At 45.2% G+C, this 21,302-nt stretch overlaps 2 protein-coding genes, 1 long non-coding RNA gene and 1 pseudogene across 4 annotated transcripts; all 4 read left to right on the forward strand.

Moving 5' to 3' along the window:
* The first annotated feature begins 3,227 nt into the window (after window positions 1-3,227).
* LOC124010565 (DNA polymerase alpha subunit B-like) lies at window positions 3,228-4,563 on the forward strand. Its single transcript, XM_046323145.1, has 4 exons — window positions 3,228-3,935; window positions 4,040-4,078; window positions 4,197-4,269; window positions 4,433-4,563. The coding sequence occupies exons 1-4, from the start codon at window positions 3,822-3,824 to the stop codon at window positions 4,501-4,503; spliced, it is 297 nt and encodes a 98-aa protein (XP_046179101.1). The 5' UTR covers window positions 3,228-3,821; the 3' UTR covers window positions 4,504-4,563.
* Window positions 4,564-4,715: 152 nt separating this feature from the next.
* LOC124010872 (zinc finger protein ubi-d4-like) lies at window positions 4,716-9,684 on the forward strand. The gene is made up of 10 exons (XM_046323616.1): window positions 4,716-4,855; window positions 5,573-5,733; window positions 5,820-5,927; window positions 6,035-6,228; window positions 6,353-6,530; window positions 6,638-6,772; window positions 7,092-7,223; window positions 7,517-7,629; window positions 7,721-7,802; window positions 7,908-9,684. Exons 1-10 carry the CDS (start codon window positions 4,830-4,832, stop codon window positions 7,994-7,996), a joined length of 1,218 nt encoding a protein of 405 aa, XP_046179572.1. The 5' UTR covers window positions 4,716-4,829; the 3' UTR covers window positions 7,997-9,684.
* A 2,274-nt stretch (window positions 9,685-11,958) lies between these two features.
* Window positions 11,959-17,143, forward strand: LOC124010628 (annotated as a pseudogene).
* Window positions 17,144-18,851: 1,708 nt separating this feature from the next.
* LOC124010389 lies at window positions 18,852-21,285 on the forward strand. 2 transcript variants are annotated; one of them, XR_006834425.1, is made up of 4 exons: window positions 18,852-19,299; window positions 19,490-20,599; window positions 20,767-20,986; window positions 21,246-21,285. It is a non-coding gene; the product is annotated as an uncharacterized LOC124010389 (long non-coding RNA). The 2 variants fall into 2 exon arrangements; XR_006834426.1 differs by having other exon boundaries at window positions 19,490-19,680.
* The last annotated feature ends 17 nt before the right edge of the window (window positions 21,286-21,302 follow it).

Consider the following 21,302-nt stretch of genomic DNA (forward strand, 5'->3'; position numbering starts at 1 on the left):
CTAGTGATGTACTTGGCCGTACGCACTACCCTCTGTAGCACCTTATGGTCGAATGTCAAGCAGTTGCCATACAAGGCGGTGATGCAACCGGTCAGGATGCTCTCGATGTTGCAGCTGAATAACTTTGAGGATCTGGGGACCCATGCCAAATCTTTTCAGTCTCCTGAGGGGGAAAGGTGTTGTCGTGCCCTCTTCACAACTGTCTTGGTGTGTTTGGACCATGATAATTCGTTGGAGATGTGGACACCAAGGAACTTGAAACTCTCAAACCGCTCCACTTCAGCCCCGTCGATGTTAATGAGGGCCTGTTCGACCCTCCGTTTCCTGTAGTCCAGGATCAGCTCCTTTGTCTGGCTCACATTGAGAGAGAGGTTGTTGTCCTGGCACCACACTGCCAGGTCCCTGACATCCTCCCTATAGGCTGTCTCATCGTTGTCGGGGATCAGGCCTACAAGTGTTGTTGTCAGCAAACAATGATGGTGTTGGAGTCGTGCTTGGCCACGCAGTCGTGGGTGAACAGGGAGTCCAGAAGCGGACTAGGCACGCACCTCTGAAGGGCCCCCGTGTTGAGGAGCAGTGTGGAGGATGTGTTGTTACATACCCTTATCACCTGGGGGCCGTCCGTTAGGAAGTCCAGGATCCAGTTGCAGAGGGAGGTGTTTAGTCCCAGGGTCCTTACTTTAGTGATGAGCTTTGTGGGCACTATGGTGTTGAATGCTGAGCTGTAGTCAATGAATAGCATTTTCACATAGGTGTTATTTTTGTCCAGGTGGGAAATGGCAGTGTGGGGTGCGATTGAGATTGCATCATCTGTGGATCTGTTGGTGCGGTGTAACAATCTTAGGCGTAGTGGGTGAGGAGTCAGGTGCAGGAGGCAGAATGTCCTGAATAGCTCTTTATTCAGCACCGGGCAAAATCGTATATAAAACTAAACTGAGCGTCATAAAACAAATGCCCAAAACAGGAACCAAACCAAGATCGCACTACCACACATATAAAGTGGGAATAAACAAGCCTGCATGAAGAGCAGGCGGCCTACCGGCTTAAATAGCCAAACACATGAAGAGCAGGCGGCCTACCGGCTTAAATAGCCAAACACATGAAGAGCAGGCGGCCTACCGACTTAAATAGCCAAACACATGAAGAGCAGGCAGCCTACTGACTTAAATAGCCAAACACATGAAGAGCAGGCAGCCTACCGACTTAAATAGCCAAACACATGAAGAGCAGGCAGCCTACCGACTTAAATAGCCAAACACACGAAGAGCAGGCGGCCTACCGACTTAAATAGCCAAACACACGAAGAGCAGGCGGCCTACCGACTTAAATAGCCAAACACACGAAGAGCAGGCGGCCTACCGACTTAAATAGCCAAACACACGAAGAGCAGGCGGCCTACCGACTTAAATAGCCAAACACACGAAGAGCAGGCGGTCTACCGACTTAAATAGCCAAACACAGGAAGAGCAGGCGGCCTACCGACTTAAATAGCCAAACACAAACACATGAAGACGCAGGCAGGCGGTCTACCGACTTAAATAGCCAAACACACGAAGAGCAGGCGGTCTAGCCAAACACCGAGGCGGCCTTAAATAGCCAAACACACGAAGAGCAGGCGGCCTACCGACTTAAATAGCCAAACACACGAAGAGCAGGCGGCCTACCGACTTAAATAGCCAAACACACGAAGAGCAGGCGGTCTACCGACTTAAATAGCCAAACACATGAAGAGCAGGCGGCCTAACTTAAATAGCCAAACACACGAAGAGCAGGCGGCCTACCGACTTAAATAGCCAAACACACGAAGAGCAGGCGGCCTACCGACTTAAATAGCCAAACACATGAAGAGCAGGCAGCCTACCGACTTAAATAGCCAAACACATGAAGAGCAGGCGGCCTACCGACTTAAATAGCCAAACACATGAAGAGCAGGCGGCCTACCGACAAATAGCCAAACACATGAAGAAATAGCCAAACACATGAAGAGCAGGCGGCCTACCGCCAAACTTAAATAGCCAAACACACGAAGAGCAGGCGGCCTACCGACTTAAATAGCCAAACACATGAAGAGCAGGCGGCCTACCGACTTAAATAGCCAAACACATGAAGAGCAGGCGGCCTACAGACTTAAATAGCCAAACACACGAAGAGCAGGCGGCCTACAGACTTAAATAGCCAAACACATGAAGAGCAGGCGGCCTACCGACTTAAATAGCCAAACACATGAAGAGCAGGCGGCCTACAGACTTAAATAGCCAAACACATGAAGAGCAGGCGGCCTACAGACTTAAATAGCCAAACACACGAAGAGCAGGCGGCCTACAGACTTAAATAGCCAAACACATGAAGAGCAGGCGGCCTACCGACTTAAATAGCCAAACACATGAAGAGCAGGCGGCCTACCGACTTAAATAGCCAAACACACGAAGAGCAGGCGGCCTACAGACTTAAATAGCCAAACACATGAAGAGCAGGCGGCCTACCGACTTAAATAGCCAAACACACGAAGAGCAGGCGGCCTACCGACTTAAATAGCCAAACACATGAAGAGCAGGCGGCCTACAGACTTAAATAGCCAAACACATGAAGAGCAGGCGGCCTACAGACTTAAATAGCCAAACACACGAAGAGCAGGCGGCCTACAGACTTAAATAGCCAAACACATGAAGAGCAGGCGGCCTACCGACTTAAATAGCCAAACACACGAAGAGCAGGCGGCCTACAGACTTAAATAGCCAAACACATGAAGAGCAGGCGGCCTACAGACTTAAATAGCCAAACACACGAAGAGCAGGCGGCCTACCGACTTAAATAGCCAAACACATGAAGAGCAGGCAGCCAAACAAATCAGACCAAACCAACAGAAAAGGGATCAGTGGCAGCTAGTAGGCCGGTGACGACGACCGCCGAGCACCACCCGAACAGGAAGGGGGAGCCACCTTCGGTAGGAGTCGTGACAGGCGGTATGTTAATTGGAGAGGGTCTAGGGATTCTGGGATAATGGTGTTGATGTGAGCCATTTATAATATGATATGTTGTGTTATCATGATAAGTGGCCAAGCCTAACACTATGGCTGTGTTACTTCTGTGATATATTCCAGATTGTACAGGAGATGAGTTGAGTTCAGTATTATAAATACTCTTGTGGCCGTGGAAATGGTATGTGAGCTTATGGTTTACTAGTCCTATGTTTACCACTGTGTTCCTTAGGCAGACACACTCACCGACAGCAGACCTTCCAAGAACTATGCAAGTGGCAAGGAAATCTGAACATGTTGACGTTTCTGTTCTCTTGTATAATAACAGACAATTTATTCTATTTGTTTAGTATTGTGATGTTTATGAATTACAAAATAAATATGTATTTTTATATGATATGAATGCAAATGAAAACTGGAAGACACACAGAGACATTGTTTTTGCCAGTGATTTATTTATTTGATGGATTAAACCATTAAGCACCACTATCAAAGGAAACAGTAGACAGCAGTGTACTCACAGTACTCGCTCTTCCCTGGACAGGTGTTCGCCATGGATGGCATGAATACCTCAGGGAGGAAGTTGGTAGCATCTAAACTCTGAGGGGAGAGGGATTCCTCTAAAACATCTTTGTTTGATTTCCTGGATCCTGATCAAGCCTATTCCAGGACTAAAAACTCTGTTGGAGATTCTCAAGCTGACCGGTATGACTTCATGGAGATTCTCAAGCTGACCGGTATGACTTCATGGAGATTCTCAAGCTGACCGGTATGACTTCATGGAGATTCTCAAGCTGACCGGTATGACTTCATGGAGATTCTCAAGCTGACCGGTATGACTTCATGGAGATGCTCAAGACACCCTCTCCCTACATCCCCTCTGATGGCCTGACCTTTGACCCCCTGGTGGACCTCATCAACATCATTGTCGGGGACCTCCCCGATGTCTGCATACTGGTCAGTAGAATTTACCTCTCTTTACGAGGTAACACACACACACACACTTGCTCTCTGACTGAAGTTTGTATGTTTATCCCTTACATCTCCTCTCTAACCCACAGCCGGGACCCTTTGTGGACTCCAAACATGAGCCGATAGAGGTACCTTTTCCTTTTCTCTTGGTTACTGACTCCATAGTTAGTTTTACATATCTAGGATGTTGACTTGCATTTTATATCAGAAGTTGATAGTTTTGTTTTCTTTCTTTGCGTGTGACAGAAGTTTCTGTTGACTCAGGCGTTTGATGCCATCTTCTCCAGATGTGTAGGGAGCATCGTGAAAGGCCCTGAGGGTAAATATGACCTTATATTAACCTATCCACCACACACACTGCCTCATTTTACACCCTACATACCAACCACATTAGCTCAAATGCTTCCCTTGCTGTTGTAAATAGAGTTCTACTTCCTCCTCAGAGTTGATTGTCGATTTGTATTTGTTCCCCCCCCCCCGAGAGAGATGTCCACCATCACTTAATTTACCCACAACCCCCTTTCACCCTGGCGGACCTCCACAAGGACGATGAGAATGTGAAGTGCTTGTTATCCTACCGAATCACTACTTATTTTACAGTGTAGTTTTCCTGAGACATGTTGGGCACTTCAATGATTATCAGTCATACATTCTGATTCTCACAATCTTCTTGTCAATAAATAATTATTTCTCAATCTGCTTATTGTGTTGTATTTATTTTCAGCTGACATTGTTCAACCAGTGATTTTTCTACTGCAAATTGCTCAAGTTTCATGAGAATACTCAAAAGGACCTTTGTTTTGATTAACTGGAAATGGATATTGAACCCAGCTACACGCGCAGGCGCAATGGACATTTTGACGACTGCACTGAGCAAACATGGCGGCGGCCGTAGATAGTGTTGTGTAAGTTGTCCTTAATTTTTTGGACGAGTAGGAGCATGTGACACTTTCAGAGATGTAGGCCCCGACGTAGGAGTTGGCAATGTGTTGGAAATGATGGAGAAAATTACTATTTGCCCTCTAGTTGACTTTACAGGAATGCCTTGCCTATACGTAGATGGCCAACTAGCTATGGCTATTGTTTCTCTTTGCTAACTAGCTAGCAAGTTTAGCTAGCTTATATTAGACAACAATGCTTCAGTTGAAAACGATTGTCCTTTGTTAACGTACAGTAAACTGTTTCAGTACAAGATTGAAATGTATAAACGGTCGACAGAATATGGTGATTAAATTGCACCTAACGTTTAACTAATAGCTACGTAGCTAGCTTTATAAATAGGCCCATCGTTCACTGAGACTAGCGCAGCTACCTTGCCAACAATTCAAGTGCACCCTGTCTGCGGTTCTGCATTGTCTACCTACAGTCTCTGTATTGTTCGCTACAGCAGCCAAGTGTTTTCGCACATTTGCTCATAACTTTTCCAACATCGTTAATCAGACTGTGGAATACACAGAGTGGTTTGATTGTTGTAAAACTGTAGCTAGATATTATCCTGTAATATTACAGGGAACGGAGTGGTCCTGTACAACAATACAGGATTATTCATTTTGAAGGGGTTAGATTAGCCACCATAATCATTTCTAGTCTAACATGAGTGTGCTTGTGCTTTCTTGTTTCAGGCTCGGTGAGCAGTACTATAAGGATGCTATGGAACAGTGCCACAGCTATAATGCTCGTCTGTGTGCTGAGAGGAGCATCCTTATGCCTTTCATTGACTCTCAGACAGGTGTTGCTCAAAGCAACTGCTACATTTGGATGGAGAAGAGACACAGGAGTGCAGGTCTGTAGCAAAGACACACTTGCTCACACACACACATTCACTCTCCTGAAAGCACTCTTTAATGATCAACATTTTTTGTTGATCAGGCATGGCTCCTGGGCAGCTGTATAGCTATCCGTCTCGACGCTGGAGGAAGAAACGACGGTCCCACCCTCCCGAGGACCCCCGTTTGGCCTTCCCCCCTGTCAAATCAGGTACAATTCCTCATATGACTTTTTATTGGTTCTTCTTTATGTGTCAGAGGGAATAGTGTGGTCTTCTGCCTCCTCGGTATTGAATAAGCCTCTATCTCTCTGTGTAGCGGAGCTGGAGCTGGGTCTGAAACGGGATGCCGTGGGAGCGGTGGACGGCAGCAGCCTGGAGGCCTTGCTGAAGGGGGAGCCCCTGGAGAGGAGGGGCCTGCCGGACCCCCGGGCCCCGGAAGACAACCCAGCCACACCTGAACCTGTGGCTGCCATGGTCTCCAGCCACACCTCCTCTGGACGCATCCGCAAGGTTAGATGGGACCAATGCACATTTTACAAACCAGACTCCGAATAATCTGTACAAAATGGTTTGAGTTTCTCCCAATAGTCTGTCAGTGCACCAATATTATCTCAAACTCTTACTCTCCTTTCAGAGGGTTCTGGACCACGATGACTACCTGGATGATCTGGATGATGAGGACTTTGAGGATGAGACCCCCAAGAGACGAGGGAAGGGCAAGTCCAAGGGTCGTGGAGTGGGAAATGGAAAGAAGAAACTGGAGGCAGCCGCTGCAGCCTTGGAGGAGCAGGACAAACCATACGCCTGTGACAGTGAGTATGCATTTATTTGATGTAAATTCTGATGCGTGTATGCGTGATGCAAATCCAGTTGTTGATGTGTGTGATGACTTACACCATAATGCTGTGTGTGTTTGCAGTCTGTGGGAAGCGCTACAAGAACCGCCCGGGCCTGAGCTACCACTACACACACTCCCATCTGGCGGAGGAAGAGGGGGAGGACAGAGAGGAGATAGAGTCCCCTCCCCCCCGGCGCCAGCCTGAGGCGCACAAGAGTGAGTCACTGTTTGGAATGATAGCCACTGGAATCACCGTCTACTATAGAGCTGGATGTTTCTATTATAGATGGAGAATCACTCCTGCTTATCTCATGATACCAGACCTGGGTCAAATGCAGGTCTTAATAGTTGAGGTGCGCTTCATTTACAGCAATGGATTAGTCCCAAAAGTGCATATCCAAAGCTAAATGAAGTGCACCTCGAGTTAGTCAAACTATTGCAAAGTTAGTCACTCTACTCTGGTTTCAGAGGGATATCAGTATTCTAGGGTAGTGTCAGTTTATTTTCTATCTCTCTGTCTCCTCTCTTATTCCAGCCCCTAAGAAAGGCCCTAACGGTCTGGCCCTGCCCAACGACTACTGCGACTTCTGTCTGGGAGACTCCGCCCACAACCAGAAGACCGGCCAGTCAGAGGAGCTAGTGTCCTGCTCAGACTGCGGACGCTCTGGTACGATCCTCCCACCCATTTCTATTGAAGGGATAGTTCAGGCACAATCTATTTAACCTGACTTGTGTCTGAAGGCCCATAGTGACAGTCTACAATAATCCATTATTTATTTTTGCCACAGCCAGGAGTTAGCATTGTCAAAATTCATAAATCTAAACAGCCAAACTAATGTTAGCAATACTAGACTATAATGTAGTCCTCTAGCTGTGTTTGTGTTCTGTTGATGTATTTAAACCTTTATTTAGCCCGGTTGGTAAGTCATTGAGAAGAGACCTGTGTCTGTCTCTCTTCAGGTCACCCGTCCTGCCTGCAGTTCACAGATGTGATGATGGCAGCTGTGAAGACGTACCGCTGGCAGTGTATCGAGTGCAAGTGCTGCAACGTCTGTGGAACCTCAGAGAACGACGTGAGTGCTGCTCCACCTCTGCCTTTTCATACTTCCCCTTTTCTTTGTGTTGTTTTCTCACACACACTGCTTCTGTTTCTCTGTCTGTCAGGACCAGCTGCTGTTCTGTGATGACTGTGATCGAGGATACCACATGTACTGCCTCAACCCCCCTATGACTGAGCCCCCAGAAGGTATGTCACAGTCTAACCACAACTCCTGCTTGACTTCAATGAAGCCCACATGTTGATGTTGTACTGGTGAGTTTAAACTCTTTTTCTCTCTGTGTGTGTTTCCAGGTAGTTGGAGTTGTCACCTTTGCCTGGTGCTGCTTAAGGACAAGGCATCCATATACAAGCAGCAGAGCCCCACCACAGAGGATGAATAGGGGTTAGTTATTAGTATCTTTGGGGCCACCCCAGAGTAACCCACCCTGCCCTCAGCCAGGGGACCCCACCTTACCACCCCACACAAGGACAGTAAGCCCTCACACCCTGGTCCACACCCCTTAATGACCAGGAGCTAGGGTCTGGGTCTGATTGGGGACTGGAAAGGAGGGAGTCCTCTCACCACAACCCTGTCGGCAAGCCCCACCCCTTCCCATCTCTCCTCCTATCATGGCTGTTATCTCCCCTGGACTGTTACACACTCTGCAGAGACTACCGTTACCACTGTCTCTACAGAGTTCATGTTATAAAGAAAGGATTAGCATCTCACGCTAACTATTCCCCAACCCCCCCCTCTCCTTTATATGGTGTGGACTGCTAAGACAGGCAGTGTGCTTAATTTGTTGCCAAATTATCTATTTTTACTTGTTATAAAAATAACCAAGTGTATTGATTTATGGATTTCAAAATATGATGACGTGGTTAAGGGATATTAATAGTGGACTTTTGTAGTGAAGTTTTGTCTGTCTACTTCTTTTGGATGTTTTTAAAAACATTTATCTCAAAGGTTTTCCTGCAACAACAAAAAAAACGAAGGAACCTCTGACGCCAAGGTCCATATGCTGTGTCCCAAATGACACTCTATTCGCTACATTGTGCATTTCTTTTGACCAAGGTCCAATAGGGTGCCTTTTGGGAGGCAACCATATTCATTCTATTGTGACTGAATCACATTCTACTGCTGGTCTGATTTTAAATCTAACATTATTGAACATTTGTCAGCTATCATCTTTAAGGTTTTTGTAGCTGTTCATATCTGTGCCACAATGAGCGAGGCACATTGCATGCAGACTTGCACATGTACTTGAGTTCGAATGCACACACACTCAATTCTTTAGACTTTGATTTATTATATTTTTACATTTTATATATCACTTGATATTCCATGGGGTTGGGGATTTTTTTCTAGTAGAATTTTGTAAAGTACCGGTATATACTAACAATGTCAATGGAAAACAATCATATAACACAATGTCAGTACTGTATGACCTTTTGTATTTGTTTTAAGTGTCATTTAGGTTGATTTTATTTTGTGATATCATGTTAATGATCTCCATAATGAGTATTTATGGTAAATAATGTATTTTTATTTACTTTTTTTGTATTGAAACTGCTTTTGCCCTATTAAAATGTCAATGTATCTGCTAACAAAACTGTATTGGAAAATGTGTCTTAGGGAAGTGACATGGACATATAGACAATCCCCAAGCTTCTGTTCATACTTCAGCAATTGGCACCTCCAAAATGTACAAGAAACTCAGGGAGGGGTACATTTGGGCTAAATTCTGTAAACTATAAAAGGAGGGAAACTGCAAAATAGATTATTGCACAGACTGGTATTTCACTCAACACTCATTCTCTAAAAACTGGATCCTCCGAAGTATTTACAGCAATGAAAACAGTGCAATCAGTCCAACCGTGAGTGAATAGAACATGCTGAACACTACATACATGAAGAGTGATACTACAAACATAATGATGTATGGTTACTGCTGTGGCACTCCTAAAAGCAATACAATAGTGGGTCTTAAAAGTCCAATGCAGATATTTTTTTTTACCTCAAAATCCAATTATTTATAACAATTAAGTAACTTCCTGTGATTGTTTTAAATTAAAATGGTCAAAAAGAGGTTTATTGGTCTATTAACTAATTTACTGCCTGGTGATGTCGCCATGGAAGGCCAAAACTCCAGCCCACTGAAACAGTCTTTTCAAATCGCTCTTACACTAAAAGGGCATTATATCATTGTTTTCACAATTTCACAGTGTTATTCCATCCTCATAGTGTGGAAATATATATAAAACAGGAATATCACGTGTTTTACTTCACTGGGTCTTTAACACTTTCACACTAAAGAATATGATTCCTCATTGTCATTATGTAACTGTAAACTGTAGATAGATTCAATACATTATAAATTCATTGTGTGAAGTGCATGTTCTCAAATGGTAATCTTGGAATATCACATTTTTTCTGTATAAAACTATCTAAAAGATCCAGTTTGCAATATGTATCAAATATCAAATGTGGTTTCCCATCAATACAACTGTTCATAACTGTCTCAGAAATGCAAATGAACCCTAAATGCCTGTACACATACAACTGATCAACAATGTCAACAAGTGAAAATTTAACGTCAAATAGTATCATAATCATACTAAAATGTGTGGGAACCTGGCCTACAGTCGATGGAACCTGGCCTACAGTCGATGGAACCTGGCCTACAGTCGGTGGAACCTGGCCTACAGTCGATGGAACCTGGCCTACAGTCGATGGAACCTGGCCTACAGTCGATGGAACCTGGCCTACAGTCGATGGAACCTGGCCTACAGTCGGTGGAACCTGGCCTACAGTCGGTGGGAACCTGGCCTACAGTCGGTGGAACCTGGCCTACAGTCGGTGGGAACCTGGCCTACAGTCGATGGAACCTGGCCTACAGTCGATGGAACCTGGCCTACAGTCGGTGGAACCTGGCCTACAGTCGATGGAACCTGGCCTACAGTCGATGGAACCTGGCCTACAGTCGATGGAACCTGGCCTACAGTCGATGGGAACCTGGCCTACAGTCGATGGGAACCTGGCCTACAGTCGATGGAACCTGGCCTACAGTCGATGGAACCTGGCCTACAGTCGATGGGAACCTGGCCTACAGTCGATGGGAACCTGGCCTACAGTCGATGGAACCTGGCCTACAGTCGATGGGAACCTGGCCTACAGTCGATGGAACCTGGCCTACAGTCGATGGAACCTGGCCTACAGTCGATGGAACCTGGCCTACAGTCGATGGAACCTGGCCTACAGTCGATGGAACCTGGCCTACAGTCGATGGAACCTGGCCTACAGTCGATGGAACCTGGCCTACAGTCGATGGGAACCTGGCCTACAGTCGATGGAACCTGGCCTACAGTCGATGGAACCTGGCCTACAGTCGATGGGAACCTGGCCTACAGTCGATGGGAACCTGGCCTACAGTCGATGGAACCTGGCCTACAGTCGATGGGAACCTGGCCTACAGTCGATGGGAACCTGGCCTACAGTCGATGGGAACCTGGCCTACAGTCGATGGGAACCTGGCCTACAGTCGATGGAACCTGGCCTACAGTCGATGGGAACCTGGCCTACAGTCGATGGAAGCCAACTGAGCGGCTTTTCTGGCGGCTCTGTGGCTGTGGTGTCGGAATCGTCACTGCCACCCGGCTCGTGCACCTCCTAGACGTAACAGGTGTGTTTCCCAGGGTTTATTCATGGGGTTTATTCATACCAATGGGAGTCCCGTTATTCATTTAATTCATGCATACAATGTGATTTATTGTTATAAGCTGATAATATTTAATAATATTTCCTTTTAGGAAATAATTTATGCTGCTCTATGCTGACAGACTCTCCCAGCCCCAGGGATGTTGTTGGTGACTTTCCCTGGTCTAAGAGAGAACTAATGCAGGAGAGAGAAGAGGAGAACCACACTTTCTACACTCCTACAATGCCCAGAGCTGGTGCACTAGTGTTTTTGTTCCTGTGTCCCTGTGCTCTTGGATCTTTGGTGTCTTGTCCTTTTACCTGTGCATTACTCCTCCCCTCCCTGCTTTCTCTTTTTGCTTCCCACTCACTCATCCAGTGTCTCTAGCCTATCTGTCAAATCCTCTGTCTGTCAGTCATCATGTCTTTAAAGGGGTTCAAACAGATGCCTAAACCTGCAGTAATACCTTTGAGGTCCACGTTGCTAGGCAACTAAATGCTACATTCTATAACTGGTAGCAGTATTTTGAGCTTTTTGAAGTGCCACCCTATAGACGCAATACCCCTGTTGTTCGCGCCTGCTCTTGTCACGTCTGGTGTGTGTGTTTGTGCGCGTGCTTGCGTGAGTGTGTGTGTAGCGTGTATGCGTGTTCAGGGTGCGTACAAATGTGCAGTAGGCCTATGTGAGTGAACTCGAGGCCAAGGGGTCTGAGGTAGGTTGTGCTTTCTGTTGTGTTCTGTTGTGTTCTCCTCCACAGCGCCGCTGCTGAGTCATGTGACAGTGACATATGTTCCGAAGAGTCCATTTAAACAGGAGCTGTGGGCCTGTTGCTAGGAGACAATATTGAACACTGCTAAAGTTTTTGAGTGCAAACAACTGAATGTATCTTATTACCTTGGTTGGAACCCTTCTTCAGAAAACACACTCAGTCTCTCTCCCCTCACTCTCAGCAATCCACACGTTTCCAGCAGATGTCTTCTCTACAGAGCAGAGGAGAAAAGGAGCAGTTCTTCTCCATGTAGTCTGTGTGAGTGGCCTACCATGTCATTAGGAATTAGGATACATACAGTATATAGTCATTTAACAGGATCTCTATGTAGCCTACTACCTTGTTCAACGCTGCTGTCGTAGTACACCATTCTACTGTAACAGTACCCCAAAAATCTCTATGTCATCCAACTCAGTCCACAGACAGGCTGTTTCTTTTCAGGCGGTCTACATGTTCCTAGGTGGTCTACATGTTCTATGCCCTGGCTATAGTCTGTGATGTCTATTTCGTTCCATCACTGGAGAAGATATCAGAGGTGACAATAAAGAATCCTTCCCACTTCTGTTGGTTTCTTTGCAGGTTGACGTTTATTGTCATGAGTCTTGCCTTGGAGGCAGAACTGAGCGGTTTCTGCTAGATGGGCCAGCTGCAAAGTCATTATTGGCTATAGGTTTAAAATGGGATTGTATGAATTTGTGGTTGTGCCAGCTACTGACCACTCTGCATTGCTGTGCCCAGTACATGAGTCATCTCAATAAATGCCAACCTGTGGTTTGTTTCCCTCATTTTTGCCGCTTCACTGATTGCAGTTTTTTTTTATTACAAATCCGCTTTGTTTATCCATTAACCTCCTTAACCTCTCTTCTAGAATCTTCAACTTAGTGAGGATGTAGCCGGGGCAACGTTCATGGCAGCTGGAAGCTCCGCTCCTGAGCTATTTCACCTCCTTGATTGGTCAGTATTCTACATCCTTGATCCTGGGCAGGACAAATCTTTGGCCAATGTTCAGATAAAAATGTATGATGGAGAACAAACATACCTCTCTGGTATATAGAATAACAATCACGTCAGCTCCAGTCATGGCATTTCTATCTGCTAAGTTTCAGAACGATTTCAATCTGAACATGGCCCAGGTCACTAAAAGTGGCCTGCAAATGAGTACCGATTGGACTGATTGGCTCAATATGCATTGGTGTTATCCTCCTCTTGTCCTCCCAGGTGTCTTCATCACTAAGGGTGACCTGAGGGTAGGCACCATCGTGGGATCGGCTGTCTTCAACATCCTCGTCATCATCGGCATCTGTGGGATCTTCGCCGTACAGGTAACTCACCTTATTTGAAACAGGTGAAAGTAATATGGCAGGATTTAGATAGGTGTTAATCAGTATGTTGTGTTCTCTTGCAGCCCATCTTTCTGAGCTGGTGGCCGCTGCTCCATTATACTCTCTACTACATCCTGTCTATACTGATGCTGATTGTGGTTATCTATGACGACAAAGTGATTTGGTAAGGACACTGGACCATTAACAAGACTGGGTTCTCTACATGTTTATAACTCAGTGATACATACAGGTTGTGCTTTTAAACAGTGTTTCTGTATTGTAGGTGGGAGACCATCATACTGATCTCCATGTATCTAGTCTACATTATCATCATGAAGTGAGTAACTGACTACATTATCATGAAGTGAGTAACTGACTACATTATCATGAAGTGAGTAACTGACTACATTATCCATCGACTGCTTTGCCTGTGCGTCTTATAGTTTGCGGTTTGATCAGTGCGCCCTCTTATTTCTTAAATCTTTTTTTATTTAACTTGGCAAGTCAGTTAGGAACAAATTCTTATTTACAATGACGGCCTACCCCGGCCAAACCTGGACGACTCTGGGCCAATTGTGTGCCACCCTTGGGACTCCCAATCACGTCCGGATGTGATACAGCCTGGATTCGAACCAGGGACTGTAGTAATGCCTCTTGCACTGAGATGCAGTGCCTTAGACCGCCGCAAAACTCGGGAGTCCCAACATTTTCTTCCTATAAGCACAAGCAAGGTACAGTATCTATCCATGACAGATGTTGGTTGTGATACTGTGTGTTGTGTCTGTGTGTAGGCTCAACAGATCCCTGTCAGGCTGGGTGGAAAGGCACTGTGGTCGAGGGGGTCAGCCCTGTTTCAGTACCCTGAGACGGACCACCGCAGTTGGGCATGGAGGAGTCGACTGTGACACTGACGTGGTGCTGCTGAAGAGGTGGGTTTGTGTCTACCACTGGTTGTGTGCGTGTGTGTGTGTGTGTGTGTGTGTGTGTGTGTGTGTGTGTGTGTGTGTGTGTGTGTGTGTGTGTGTGTGTGTGTGTGTGTGTGTGTGTGTGTGTGTGTGTGTGTGTGTGTGTGTGTACAGTGAGTATTGTACACTTGTATCTCCTGATCACCCCACGTTTCCCCCCCTACACACGCCTCCGCATGGCAGGACGCATGGTCATCACTGAGGTACACACCACACACACAGCGGTATGTGTCCACGCCTCCTCACGGCAGGACGCATGGTCATCACTGAGGTACACACAGCGGTATGTGTCCACGCCTCCTCACGGCAGGACGCATGGTCGTCACTGAGGTACACACCACACACACAGTGGTATGTGTCCACAACTTAGCATGGAAAGATGCATGGTTATAATAGAAGAGAAAACACTCACACATACATTGCATATTCCCTTACACCCCCATGCCTTAGCCTTTGCTGGATGCATGATTACAAAACACAGACACACACACACACTATGCTTGTATCATCCCTGTTGCTCTGTTCTGGCTGAATGCCAACATTGTGCTGTTGAATATTCTCCTGCGCCATGCTCGAGTTGTGACATACTTCTACTCTAACAGATAAAATTGGTAGAAAATTTGTCTCTTACCTTCTCACTCACACAGAGACAGAGGTTGATCCGTGCTCGGGGCCAGGAGCACGATGGGGCCACATGGGGAATAGAGAGCGGTGGGGCGGGGGACAGTGAGAGGCAGTCCCTGGAGGGGGACGGAGACAGGGATGGGGGCCCAGAAGGGAACACAGGGGGGTTACAGCCCAAAGAGGAGTAAGAGGAGGAGCTGGAGGAAGAAGAGGTGGTCCCTTTCAGTCCCTTCATAGTGCCAGGTGAGTAATGCCTTACTTATTCTGATGATAAAGTCTGGTTCCTTGCTGCTGCTTCTTGCTCTTTGTAGGTTGAGGTCAGGTTACTGTAAAGCTCTTTGTAGGTTGAGGTCAGGTTACTGTAAAGCTCTTTGTAGGTTGAGGTCAGGTTACTGTAAAGCTCTTTGTAGTTTGAGGTCAGATTACTGTAAAGCTCTTTGTAGGTTGAGGTCAGGTTACTGTAAAGCTCTTTGTAGGTTGAGGTCAGGTTACTGTAAAGCTCTTTGTAGGTTGAGGTCAGGTTACTGTAAAGCTCTTTGTAGGTTGAGGTCAGGTTACTGTAAAGCTCTTTGTAGGTTGAGGTCAGGTTATTGTAAAGCTCTTTGTAGATTGAGGTCAGGTTACTGTAAAGCTCTTTGTAGGTTGAGGTCAGGTTACTGTAAAGCTCTTTGTAGTTTGAGGTCAGGTTATTGTAAAGCTCTGTAGATTGAGGTCAGGTTACTGTAAAGCTCTTTGTAGGTTGAGGTCAGGTTACTGTAAAGCTCTTTGTAGGTTGAGGTCAGGTTACTGTAAAGCTCTTTGTAGGTTGAGGTCAGGTTATTGTAAAGCTCTTTGTAGGTTGAGGTCAGGTTACTGTAAAGCTCTTTGTAGGTTGAGGTCAGGTTATTGTAAAGCTCTTTGTAGATTGAGGTCAGGTTACTGTAAAGCTCTTTGTAGGTTGAGGTCAGGTTACTGTAAAGCTCTTTGTAGGTTGAGGTCAGGTTACTGTAAAGCTCTTTGTGACTACTGTTGCACTTGATTGATTGATGACTGGAAAACCAAGGTGCTGCTTCCTCCGTCCTCAGGAGGGCACTGTGAGCGTGTGCGCTGGCTGGTGTCATGGCCTCTGTACCTCCTGACCTTTCTGGCCTCCACACTCTGGATCGCACTCTTCTCCTACCTCATGGTCTGGATGGTATGACTACAGAGCACACATACACAAGCTCACACATAAAAACACACACACATTCCTACACATAACACACATCACATAATCTCCTATGTCACCTAATGCCCTTCCAGGTGACCATTATCAGTTTCACGCTGGGCATCCCTGAGGTGGTGATGGGCATCACCTTGCTGGCAGCTGGCACCAGCGTACCAGACTGTATGGCCAGCCTCATCGTCGCACGACAAGGTACTGGAATTCTAAACGGTCTGTGTGTGTTGTGACGTTAGCCTTTTTGTTTGTTTGTTTTGTACGGTATGAAGGACATGCCTGTCTCTAACTGTATGCCTTGTTATGACTATTGTGTGTGTGTGTGTGTGTGTGTGTGTGTGTGTGTGTGTGTGTGTGTGTGTGTGTGTGTGTGTGTGTGTGTGTGTGTGTGTGTGTGTGTGTGTGTGTGTGTGTGTGTGTGTGTGTGTGTGTGTGTTTAGGTATGGGGGACATGGCTGTCTATCTCCATTGGTAATAATATCTTTGATGTGCTTCTGGGACTTGCGTTTCCTTGGTTCCTGCGCACTCTGGTGGTCGACTACGGATCAGAGGTAGGGACATATTTTTTGGTGTTGATTCGTTTCTGTGTGGTTCTGGTTGACAAACCAAAAAGCTGCTAGACGCTATACCCTTGAGGTTCCCAGATGCAAAGATTGAGTGTTTTTATGGTTGGCAGGTGTTCATCAACAGTAAAGGCCTGGTGTATTCAGTCATTCTGCTGTTGGGTTCAGTGTTTCTCACTGTAATATCTCTTCAAGTCTATATTTTTAGGACAAAGTCAAACCGTATACAGTACTTTCTCCTCTCACTTCTCTGCAGGTCCTGAGTGTTCATCTGAACCGTTGGTGGATGGACCGCAGACTGGGTCTCTGTTTAATGATGCTCTATCACCGCTGCCTTCATCTCATCGCTGTTCCCTCTGCTCATATCTCATATCACCATAGCAACATTGGTTCTCCGGTTGATATCTGATGTAGCATGAACAACATTCACTCTGATGCAATCTAAGGGAAAGATAGTTCTTTACGTGCAGCCATATATTTGTATTGTCAGCCTCATCATCCCTGCACTCATTATTTCACACTCTCTTTTGCCAGAAGCTCAACATCTTCCGCGGGCATCTCTAAAACTTCCTCCACGGAACCGAGAGGCAAGAGGGGCTTTTTTGCGAAAGCATTCCAGTCTTGCATACAATAGCCTATCGTTTTAAAAGTCACGTCATCGCAAGTCTGTACTGCTTCCAGAATATCCCATTCCCATCATCTCTCCTTCGCGCCCAGTCTGTTCCAGTGTTTTCGAGGTTCCGTCACCAAGAATGCACGTGTTTACCGTTGGGTGGGGCGCACCAAGGAGTGAGCTCTAGTTTCAGGGTCCAGATATGTATTTATCATAATAAACACGAGAGAGGTGCATATGTTATGCATACGCCATTATGTCACTAATAATATGCTATAGTACCAAGACACACACAGAGACACAATTCCAATAAATACCTTTTTATTTCATTTTTATCCAAATGCATCCACAATTAGGAGCACAAAATAATTGTAGCAGGAGTGCCACTGACCAATAATTATGAGTATGTTAATACATATTTTAAATGTCAAATGCTGAGTGCTACATTACCTAGTTGATATACCCTTAAGACAATATTGATAGAGGAGGAGGTCAAAGCATAATCAATAGTTTGACATTTATTCAGGGATAGTGAAACTCAAACACATCACATACACTGAGTATAACAAACATTTGGAACACCTTCCTAATATTGAGTTGTACCCCCTCACCTCTACAAGTTGTAAAAAACAAAGCAGCAACGTTGCAGTTCTTCACCCAAACCAGTGAGCCTAGCCCCTACTACCATACCCTGTTCAAAGGCACTTCAATCGTCTGCCTTGCACATTCGATGGCACACATACACAATCCATGTCTTAATTGTCTAAAGGTTTAAAAATCCTTCTTTAACCGGTCTCCTCCCCTTCACCTAAACTGATTAGAGTGGATTTAACAAGTGACATCAATAAGGGATCATAGCTTTAACCTGGATTCACTTGGTTTTGGTGGTGGTTTTGGCCTAAATGAGTTAATAGACCAATAACAAAGAGAGTTCCAAATATCTCAAGCATTAACAAGCATACTTCTAGGCATATATACACTAAGACTAACTTAGAAGACAAAGCATGATGCAATTGTGGTACTATGTCAAAAATGGACAAATTAAACAAATACCAAAAGATAGTTTTTGGGTGGCATTTTCCTTTAAGGAAAAAACTAAACGAAGGTGGTTGTCCAGGGTGTATGGGTGGGCGTATAATGAATCCCATCAGGGACAACTTAAGCATTTTAGCAACTTTTCAACTACTTACTACTTTTTAGATACTTTGCAACTACTTAGCATGTTTGCTAACCCTAACCTTAACCCATTAACCTAACTCATAAACTTAACCCTAACCAAGGTAACGTTAGCCAGCTAGCTAATGTTAGCCACCGTGCTAGAATTCGTAACATTTCATACTTTCAGCAAATTCGTAACAAATAGTACATTTGCAAATTTGTAACATATTATATGCTTTGTACATTCATAAACTATCATACAAATTGTAAATCGTAACATGTACATCCATGTATATCCACAAATTACATCCACAAATTAATACATACCATATGAAACGTCACATATCATACTAAATGGAGTGGGCCGGATTTTCATACTGAATAATACGAAATGCTCAGAGACCAGGTTGCACATGCAGAAACACATACCCTCTCTCTCTCTCGCTCACATATACACCTCTCACTCGCTCGGTTCTCCCTTGCTCTCTCTCTCTCTGAACATACACCCTCCCCCTCTCTCCCTCCCAGTCTAACCAGAGACCAGCATGATCCAGGGCATGGGTTGTAGCAGGATGCTGTGCAGCGTGACTCCTTCCTTCAGGATGATGATGAAGACCTGTGTTCACCACTATAGTGTACAGCAGCCCCGTCCACATGAACAGCAGACAGCTGAGGAAGTAGTGGTAGTTACGGAAGCCCACACACTGGCCGAAGAACACACACCTTACTACATGTGTAGCTGTACCTGTGGGTCAAGTAGAGGTGTGTTACGATGTAATAACTGCAGATAACAGGTAATGAACACTGGGGAAATAATATTTGAATGATGAGATCAATCTCTGCTCCATAACATTTTCTGAATATCGCTAGCCTAATTGATGAGGTACCTCTGGCCATCATTGCGTGGTCTCAACACACAGTGAAGTGATTAAAGCAGTCTGAACAGTTTGTTTGTCCTAATGATGAACTACTTTGTCTATTTAGATTACCTCCAGCCTTGCGCGATACCTTCTAAGCCAAGAAACACACCTTTGATGCTGGGCCTGATTTTCACAAACAACGAGGCGTTCCATGTGATATTTCCCAACATGAAGTACTGCGCGAGGAGGTGCAGTCTTCCACACAGTAGACCACTGGGTCTTGTTCTGGTCCAGTTGGAGCGGCGCCTCGACCAGGTAACTCACCTCCTCGGTGATGGAGAACACGAGCACGGTGTTCAGAACGATGGGCAGGTAGCGTCACGTCTTCTCCACGCAATCCCACAACCGACCATCGAAGCTTAACCATGTCATGGTGCCTTCTCAGTCTTGTGTCCTCTATGCTTCCTTGTTTCCGCCGCACTGATGTGATTTTATTTAACAGGATTATAGTTGACAGGTGAAAGAAGGGGGACGTTTTTCACAGATTTACACGTATCATGTTTGAGATCTGATGTTAGCGATTGAGTGATTACGGACAATTCTTACTCCTTTTACCAACATGTAAACTGACTATAACATGTCTGTTGTCAGTAAGAAAGATCGGTGTGTGGACAAGTGTTGATGCCCCTTCATTTCAAAGGAAGTGGAGCTGTCAGCGTAGTGTTACATGCCAGTGTTACATGAAAATAGGTCCCCCATATCTATACGTATCGCGTATAGATATACAACAAAGTTGTATTCCTCCGATTATAATTAGTCCTGTGCATTTGCATTAAGATAAACTCTCCTAAATATGAAAGTTAATTATTGACTATTAGATATTCAAATTACATTACTTTAATTTTATAGAGGTTATTCATTAGTGTAACGTTATTTCTTTCATATATTTTCTTACGCATAGATGGTGATGACAGCAAAGATAGGTTTCCTCAATTCATCTGTGACGACAATGAGGTCCATATGCCCCCTGTTCCTCCCCTTAAAAGAGAGCAATACAACCAACCCTTAATCCATGTTAGTCCCAGGCTGTGTTTGTGAGCCTTTAATTTCAAAAATTATGTGGTCCCTGTCATGCCCATAGTTAAAGAGAAATTATGTCTACCTGGTATATGGACGGTGTCGGGGAGAACCGAGGTGGTTATAGAAAACAGGGACCAAAACTTCTGATACAGAGGTGAGAGCAAGAGAACTGTCAATCATCATTGCATATAAAACTTTCATTTCATTTGAGATGCTACAGGGGTTGAATGATTTGCTGTGACTTTTTTTGTTGGTCAATTTGCTTTTTCAACATTGTTGTTTTGATTATGAGACAATCCATTTTTGTTTACCTTATTGTAGGACAGGCTACCAGAAACAGGACAGTGTCTGTCCACCACTATGGTATTATGGAATAATCCATGTCAGGAAGCACTGGAAATAAAATAAATCAGAGCATGTTCAATAGCTCTGTTCTGTCGTGTCCTCCTCCCCACCGTGAGCACGGGAGGATGAAGCTGCAGAGTAACCTTGTGGAGAGAGAAGAGCAGCGATCTGGCACATGAGCTGGACATCAAACCAGGTAAGAACCATTGCTTCATACAATCTAAACTTGCTCAACTGTACACTAACAATGTACCAGTAACTAAACCCAAGCTAAGGGTCAACATTGACCCTAGCTGACTATTAAATATAATTGTTGAACTCAAATCTGTGTGTGTGTGTGTGTGTGTGTGTGTGTGTGTGTGTGTGTGTGTGTGTGTGTGTGTGTGTGTGTGTGTGTGTGTGTGTGTGTGTGTGTGTGTGTGTGTGTGTGTGTGTGTGTGTGTGTGTGTGTGCAGTGCATCTGTCAAGTGGACATGGACCGAGCAGCAGAACCTGAAGGGGTATTCATGGTC

This window comes from Oncorhynchus gorbuscha, linkage group LG23 (assembly GCF_021184085.1).
Source record: "Oncorhynchus gorbuscha isolate QuinsamMale2020 ecotype Even-year linkage group LG23, OgorEven_v1.0, whole genome shotgun sequence".
NCBI lineage: Eukaryota > Metazoa > Chordata > Actinopteri > Salmoniformes > Salmonidae > Oncorhynchus > Oncorhynchus gorbuscha.

Coding starts and splice junctions, on each gene's coding strand:
- LOC124010565 (XM_046323145.1), top strand. CDS start 3,822: ATGGAGATGCTCAAGACACCCTCTCCCTACATCCCCTCTGATGGCCTG. Junction 3,936..4,039: donor TCCCCGATGTCTGCATACTG/GTCAGTAGAATT, acceptor TCTAACCCACAG/CCGGGACCCTTTGTGGACTC. Junction 4,079..4,196: donor CCAAACATGAGCCGATAGAG/GTACCTTTTCCT, acceptor TGCGTGTGACAG/AAGTTTCTGTTGACTCAGGC.
- LOC124010872 (XM_046323616.1), top strand. CDS start 4,830: ATGGCGGCGGCCGTAGATAGTGTTGT. Junction 4,856..5,572: donor GCGGCCGTAGATAGTGTTGT/GTAAGTTGTCCT, acceptor TTCTTGTTTCAG/GCTCGGTGAGCAGTACTATA. Junction 7,630..7,720: donor GTGGAACCTCAGAGAACGAC/GTGAGTGCTGCT, acceptor TCTGTCTGTCAG/GACCAGCTGCTGTTCTGTGA.